General features: G+C 42.6%; 1 protein-coding gene across 1 annotated transcript in view; it reads left to right on the top strand.

Annotated features, from left to right (window-relative positions):
* The first annotated feature begins 374 nt into the window (after positions 1–374).
* HMBOX1 (homeobox containing 1) overlaps positions 375–8,298 on the top strand; it is a 64,059-nt gene continuing 56,135 nt past the window's right edge. Inside the window, exon 1 of the mRNA XM_009895436.1 lies at positions 375–460. Within this exon, the coding sequence (XP_009893738.1) occupies positions 438–460 (23 nt within the window). The 5' untranslated portion in view covers positions 375–437. The remainder of the gene's footprint in view (positions 461–8,298) is intronic.

The following is an 8,298-nucleotide window of genomic DNA, read 5'->3' as shown; positions in this document are numbered from 1 at the left end:
AGAAAGAGGGTGAGGCTTTAACGATCCATTTAAAAAATAAAAATGGAAGATGATATAAGAAAATCGAGTGGTTCCAGGGAACATTTTTCTAAACTGTGGTTATATTTAGTGATTGGTATACGTTTATACGTTCTACTGCCTTTTAGCAGAGGGACGGATTGGGTGATTGAGAAGGATCCTGAAGGGGCCTGTCTTTGGTGGTGGTGGTGGTTTTTTTTTTAATGAGAAGTGATTTGGTGCTACTGCCTTGTGAAACTGCTGTAAGGTTGCCCTCTGTAAGCTGCTTGTGCAATTGTACACCAGATAAGAAGTCAGAATGTATTTGCCTTTCACAGAAATCTCTAATGCTTTTCTATATTTCTATTGTGTCTTACAGAATGGTGAATAACACTGAAGACCCTCAAGAGGCTTTATAACGTCCCATCCCCATGTAAAGTATGCTCAGAACTTTTCCAGTAGTGTAAGTACAAGCTAAAAAAACCCCACAAAAATGTAATGCTTGGTGGGTTTTTTCTGTTGATTTGTCTAAAAAGAGCAGAGAAACGGTCACAGTGGTTATCAGCAGTTGGCTAAATCGGAGAGTTCCACTGGTTTGGTATTTGCTAGACATTTAAAGCAGGGAACAGTAGCATTTAATTCCTCGGTTGGTCTGGCTGGTAAGTTATTTCTACTTTTACATTTCTGTCGCTGAAAGAGAAGGAAAATCATGCAGTTCTTAGAAATTCATCCTTGATCAGAGAAAGGGTATTGTTAAAAGAGAGATCTCCATACATCTACTGAACATACTAGAGGGATAGCAGAGCTGTGCGAGAGAGTTTAGTGCCGCTACAGACTTGGTAAAAGGGGTTGAGTACACCTTTAGCGTAGTATTACACAGCAAAGGCAGAAAACCTGGGGCACCTGACCTGACATTGGAATTGGATGTGTTGGTCCAAGCAAGCACTGCGGTATCCTGAATCCCAGTACGGATTGAAGTTGTTTAAATCTCATCCTTGAATTTGAGCCTGTGAGTTTGTTCTTTTAAATGATTTCTGTCCTGAATCTTCAATGTATTTGGTATCCGTGCTATTTCTTCAATAAATAAGCAAATGAATTCAAAGTTTGAAGCTTGTCAGGCTGAAGGGAGAGGCTTGACCTGTACTGTGCTGTCAGCCGTCTCTCTCACTGGCCACTCCTAGATCGTTGTTCCCCATACCTTTTTCACAAGCACGCCAAATGCTTGTCCACTGGCAGTCAGATTCTTGAGATACTTCGACCCCTTGACTTCTGATTGTACCTCCTGTCAGGCTGAGTTGGAAAGAGAAATCCTGTCCACAGAATAGGTAGCAAGAAACGGGGCTGCTGTGAATGCAGTCGCGTTTTCCCAGATGGGTTATTTGAGGGATGAAGATTATTCATCTAGCGCGTGGACGTTCATAGCGCGAGTGGCAGTGCAGTCACAGAGGGAGTCACAGCAAAAAATAACGACTACCAGGGATTTTGTGTTGGAAACTAAACTACGAACGTATTTCAAAAAGTCTCCTTGTTACAACCATTAATTAGTTATTTTCTACTGGTGGTGGCTTAGTCTTCTATTGAGAGCTAGTGGTTTCCTACTTTGTAGCTGGTCCCCTGAGCCACCTCCTCTTCTTTCTTTTAGCTGGAAATATGTTGGATTTCAGTATTAAAATCACCACTTGAAATTGTAAAGATCTAGTTCACAGCAGGAAAGGAGTCTGGAGGTAAGGCCACACTGCCCTGTGCATCGTTATTATACTGGTAATTCCGAGTTTGCGGAGTGATCTTAGAGCTCCTCGGTGCTTTGTGTGAGCACGAGGACAGTCTGTCAGCTTTAACTTTGAATCAGATTTTTAACATGAAGTTCCAAACTGTGAATTAGGTAGTTTTAATTTCCTGTGCTTTAGTTAGATTTCTGTCATGTTCTGCCGCTGTGCAGTTTGAGTTGGATATCGCGTTGTTCTGATGCTTTCTGGAATCGTTGTGGCACATTGATTTGCCCCGTTAATCAGCTGCCACCCTCCATCAGAGTAGCGGCAGCTTTTTCGATTTATTCCAGTATATGTGCAGTTAATACAGTCATTGAGAACGCAATATAAGTACAGGTGAGTAATTTTTGACTGAGTGAAAGCTGGGGTGAACCTATTTGGAGGGGATTAGAGAGTATTAAATTAGAGGAAATGGTCCAAGATGACCCATTTAGGTATAAAGTTTCCAGATTAAACCACAGGTATCTTTTAAAATGGATAAGTGGGCATCGTGGTTTCAGAAGGGGAACGAAGAAAACAGTCTGGGTTTTTTTTTTGGTTGGGGTTTTTTGGGGGTTTTTTTTTTTTTTTTAGTAAAAAGTGAAAACTTAAATACTGGGTAAGACAACCATGGTTAGAGAGTAGTTTGGTTACTCCCACCATGGGGCAGCATCCTCTGTCAGAAGAGCAATGCAGGCAGCTGGCTGCAGTTACCATTTCACCTACCTAATTTTTATCCACAGTTGGATGAGAGTCAGTACTCGAGAGGAATTTGAGGCATGGTGGGAACACGAGGCTCTTGATTCTGATCTTAGAAGAATTAGTCATTTATCTGAAACTAAGTCCTTCTGTAGCCAATGTAAATATATCTCTGTTGGGTTCTCCATAAGTATAATGGGGGTCATTACTTGTACTCCACAGGCTCGTGACAGTATTGATTAATATGTGTTAATAGTGAGATATGACCACCAGTATTTGTGTTGTGTGTTTCAAACCATCTCTCGAAATATGATTTCTCATAGATCTAGACAGTTTCAACATTGTCACTTAAAGTTTACCTGAATTACCAGGCTGGTACTTATGAATCTTAACTGCCAGCGATGACAGAGCTGTCTTGGGAGTGAGTAAAAGCCTGCTGAGTGGAAAGAAAATCTGTGAGTAATGCAGATGAGAAAAAAACAGATTGAAGCTTTGTCATCATTTAGGAAAAACAATGGAAAGAAAGGAACGAGTCTGTGAGTGATACCAAAGTCAGCACACATTGAAGAACAGACAGTGGAGTTACAGTAGCTTAGAAAGTCACCACGCGGCTGAGCTGTGTAACTGTCCAGCTTCCTTGAAATGTGACACAAAACATGTTAATTAAACTTGGGTGAAAGAGGACTCGGCTAATTTGCTCTTTTTGTCTTCAGTGACAAGGTATCGTGTAAATAGTTGGTGGCTGTAGGGATGTTAGCTTGGCGTTTTAAGCTTCCTTAGCTGAAACAACGTCTTGTCTGAGCCCTTAGTTTTACTTCAGGATAAACCAGATGAGTTAATTCATGATTTCACAGGCAACTAAGCCACTCTGAAAGGGACCTAAAAGAAATCTCAGTGCACATGTGCCTCTTATGCCTACTTCTGCTTTTGGCCAAACTGGCTTGTCCCCCATCTGATGGGTTGGTAATAGCAGTCATCAGAGCCTTCTCGAAGCTACTTCAGGTCCCTAACCCAGGCAGAAACTAGCTATGGGTGGGTTGGTTGGTTGACTGATTTTCCTGCTGGGTTAGTGAACTGAACTGGTCAGAGGACGTTTCTACCAGGTCCTGGGACTGTGCAGAAGAGCAGGTTGTAGGTCAGTTCATCCTCTCTCATGCATCTGCAGCCTCAGAACTTTCATCTGTAGGTGTTCTCCTCCTGCTCTGAGGAGGACACGCAAAGACGTGGAAGCCCTGAGAATATAGATTGGGTCTTCTCTATGTAATGCAAGAAGGAATTTCCCTAGTTCAGGTCTAAGCTACACAAGGAGATGTTTGTTACTTTAAGAGCATTAGTTAGGACGCGTGTTTCTCTTTGAAATGCTTTTAGATAAAATAAAAATCTAATATGGAAGCAACTGTGGCCAAAAGGCTATGGTTTTGCCATTATCATTTATATTCTTCAAGCAGCCGCTGTTATCTATTCCTGAGTTGTTCTCCAGGTATAATATCTGTCTTCACTAAGACTGTGTGCTGGTAAAACTACACTTGCAAACTGTTTCTCATGGGGAAAAAAGAATTGCTTTATAGTTAAGTACAAAGTTAGCGGTAGGTAGGTTTCAGTTACTTGCTGGGTTTGAATTTTAGTTTTCTGAACTAACAAATTCCTCTTTTAATAAAGTGTGTTGATTGTTACTGCTGGTGATAGATCCTGAGGGAGAATGAAGGTGCCTGAAATACTTCAAAACATCTATTTTTCCTTTATGTGTGGATGAGAGATGGAAATCCTGGTAGCGGCGTTCCTTGAAACTTGTCCTACACCTTGTCATATCTGATGCTATAGATGGACCCTGTAGGATGGCTGTATGTGTGGTGAGAAAACACTCAAAAGTTTGGCCAGGCGCTTGGTCTGCCTTCTTGCAGAATGCCTGTGTGACTTTGAACAAGTTGTTTTGACTTGTCTGAAGGCCAGTCCCCTTCTGTGAGCTCTTGATCTCAAAAATTAGAGTAATTTTATTTCCCTGCCTCACAGGGACGTTCTATAGAAAGATGTGTTTCAAGTATTTAGATACTCCAGCTAGCAGAATTAATAGAGAGGAATTTGGAGAGTCTACTGTGTTTTTAATAAAGGATTGGTCAAATTCTGAAGTGACTTGTTATCTAAGTGGGTATTAGGAAGAATTTCTTTACAGAAGGGGTCATCAGGCGTTGGAACGCGTTACCCAGGGCAGTGGTGGAGTCCCCATCCCTGGAGGTATTTCAGGGTCCTGTAGATATAGTGCTGAGGGACATGGTTTAGTGGTGGGCTTGGCAGTGTTAGGTTAATGATCGGACTAGATGATCTTACAGGTCTTTTCCAATCTTGGAGATTCTGTGATTCTGTGAACTGGAGGAGGCAGAAGCAGCAGTATACCTACCCCAGTAACGTGACAGCTGAAAAGATGTGACTTGCCTGTCCGGTGTCTAGCTTAGACCCACGTCTCCGTCTTATTGCCACAGTGACTCTGTCTCTTCACGTGGGTTAAAGACAGTATTTCGGTGTGCTGGTGAGATTTGCTTAGCTGTATAACTCAAGCACACAAGTCCTGCCCTCATTCTGTTACAGAGCTTATATATCCAAAGTTTAGTCTTTGGCTCTTGAATCCGAGAGCTCCTCCTTCGCTCTTGGCACAGGTTTGGGCTTTGGTTTTTTTCAGCTGCTGCTACAGCTTTTCTCTCTGTTTGTTAGTCCTTCCGATCCCTCCTTCTGCCCTTGAATCCAGCCTCAGCGTCTGAATTCCTGCCTCCTTGCTGTAGAACTGCTACAACAGTAGGAAACCCGGATTTCAGGAGTAGGGAAGGTTAGGGTTAGACAGATAAGGTGTCAGCGTGAATCTGTCTGTGCCTTGAGTAGAATTCAGAAGTAGCTGGCTCCCTGCCCTGTGCTTCGTCAGAGGTCAGTCCCTTTTGTACGACTTGGATTATGACAATAATTGGCATTTATATTATATTATATTATATTTTTGCCTTGTAAGATCGATCTCAAGTTCTCTCTCTCTGTCCCAAAGATGCAAAGCAGATGCTATAAAGTTTCTCACCCAAGTGGAATCGGTGGCAAAACTGCTAGGGTTTGCTTCCTGCCAGTGTGCTAGTGCTCAGAAAATACATTTTATTGGCAGTGAAAAATTTCAAAGGGTGAGTGGAAGAACCGCCTGTGTAGAAAAAGTGAATCTGGGTTTAGGGCTCTTTAACTAGCTGAGAAACTTGAAGCCTCCTGAAGAAATGATATGTTGATATTCTGCTCTCAGCTTGCCTTCTATAATTTGTGTAGCGGTGAGTATTTGATTACGTTGGATTTATTTTCAGAAGTTTCAGGCTGCTCTTATTAACTGTCACCATTTTGATCGAAAGCGTATGGCAGTGTTCTGCATTCATAAGACAGTGTTTTGCATTCATAAACAGGACCGGTGACGTTTAACCTCGATAGATCAGCTTGTAGTCTGATTTCACTCCTTGCTGCAGCGCGAGGCGTTCGTTTCCCTGGGATGAGAGCAGTCATTACAAGCATTACATTTTGTTTGTGAATCAGGATGAATGGGAGTAGAGTCCTCTTTGAAAATCAGAACTAAGAGATGCAACTGCAGGAGATAATTATGCTAACGTTTGGGTAAGGATGGCTCTGTGTTCGTTGACATGATGAGCACTTGAGGCCTGATTTTTATTTTTTTTTTCTCCTCTCTTGAAAACTGGTACAACTCCACTGAAAATACTGGAGTTGCAACTGATGAGCACAAGCGTCAGCTCAGATGAGTCAGATCCTTAATCCTCTGTTGCGCCCCAGAATTCATAGCATCAACTACTGTTTTAAAGGCAGCTTTGCTTAATATGGTGCAAAGCTTTGGGTGCTTCTGAGATATTTAAACTGCCTGTGAATAAAAGGAGATGCAGTTGTTCAATAAGAACAGAAAAGGCCAAATCTTGAATTTCAGAAGACTAGATAGTGTTGTACCCTAAATGTGCCAGTTTTGTTTCAACACTGCCTTAGAGCTTCACTTGACGGGTCGCAGTCTTTGCCTCTGAACGTGCGTGCATGGTGTACACCGTTTACTTTGTGATATACGTCAACCGCTCTGTTGGTGGAACAGCTGTAGCTCAGAATGAAAGTCCCTCTCTTGAGCATCTTGTAAGAACCAGCTGTGTCCTTTGGGGTGGGTAACAGTGGGGTGAGATGTAGAAAAGGAAGGAGGAGTGAATGAAACTGCACTTGGATCTCGTAAAAAGGTATGGAGAGAGAAACAAGCTTGCATAATATAAAGCACAGTTTAAAAATTAACAGACTGGGCAGCTGGAAGTGGAGTTTCTTTGTAGTGGCTTGTTCTGATAGAAAGCATCCGGAGCGGTAGTTCATGTGAAATAGGTTGTTGAATATCAGGCCGGTTGATAAGCAAATTATATTGCCTTTGGAAACAGCAGTGCCATCCTTAATATCCATTTTTGCTTGCTGCCTAGATCAGAGACCTCACGTAGAAGGGAAACGTAGCAGCCCAGTCATACCAGACAGGGATCCTGACACTGGTGCTCAGTCTGGGGACTGGGCACGCAAAGCCGGCACGGCTGCTCTCTCTTGCTCTCGGTTTTCAAAAAGTGGAGGACATCCGTTCCCACAGTTGTTCAGCTAGCAGTTCTCACTAGTGCTGTATGCACGTGCACACAGGAAAAAACCCGGCATGCGAAGGAGTTCAAGCTGTGAGTTGTAGGAAGGCATTTTTTTTGCTACGTACTTTGGGATAACCTAATTCAGCTGAAAAGCCACAACTTAACCTTGTGATTTTGCTCTTCCGTTTCAAGGGCGAGATTGCGTTCGATGACACAAAGAAAGCGCATGTTATGTTGCAAAAAAAAAAAAAAATGGTGCTATAAAAGATAAGCTTGCAAATTCTGGCGATACCGTTGCCAGGGCAGTGTAGTGCTGTTAGGGTCCTACCCTGGACCAGCAGCGTGTGCCGTGTGGCAAAGAAGGGTCGAAGTTGGCGTCTCTCCCCGTCCTCTTTGCCACAGTTGATGTGGCTTTATCAGAATCGTTCTTAAACCAATTACCAGACCTAGGATCCTGTTCTGAACGCTTTGGCTCTAGCCCACATCCATATTATGCAGATTATATCAAATATAGGTCTTACATCAAAAAAACGCAACTGGTTTTGTAAGTCTTGAGCCTTGCAGAGCTTATTAGATAAAGCAGTGAATTTTAATGGAAATTTGGAGAAGGACCTCTGCAGAAGAGGATCTCTTCAGTGATGCTAGAGGACTTCCTACTCATGTACAGTGAGTAGAAGAGTGGAAAAAATGATTTCTTGTGATCATTAAAGAGTCCAGAGCCGTTTTCTCAAGCGTTAGAGGTGTTAAGGCTGGTGTCTGGCCTTATTCCCAAATGGGTAATTGAATTGCTTTGAACTTCTGCGAGTTCAATTGGACATGGACTTAGCTCATAGCTGTTTTTATGGGATTATTCTGCTGTGTTCCATCACCTAGAAGGTTAGTGTCGGGTAAATGATTCTTGTGTCTGTGTGAGCTCGGGCTATGATAGTAGGTGAGAAAACCTTGCTGCGTTTTTCCTTACTGTTCTCTGAGATGCAGGAAGATAAGGGAAGAGAACGCCTCTGTATTTGGCTACGTACCCCCACTCAAGATCAGTACTTTCAAAGTGGGGACGGAGCCCCGTAGCTAAAGGGTGAAATTCCTACAAAAAAGAGGCTAAATAAGTCTAAGGAAAAGCAATGATATTGAGAGAAATTACACCCCTAAACAACCTTCACTCCAGAAAACGAAGTGAAAAAGAGTGATACTGCGTTTGGCTGGTTGAGACCTCCTGGATATTTTATATCTCTGCATTTGGGAGT

This window comes from Charadrius vociferus, unplaced genomic scaffold, assembly GCF_000708025.1.
Source record: "Charadrius vociferus isolate BGI_N301 unplaced genomic scaffold, ASM70802v2 scaffold41, whole genome shotgun sequence".
NCBI classification, from domain to species: Eukaryota; Metazoa; Chordata; class Aves; order Charadriiformes; family Charadriidae; genus Charadrius; species Charadrius vociferus.
Note: the sequence above shows the minus strand (reverse complement) of the source record. Positions and strands in the feature narration are given on the sequence as shown.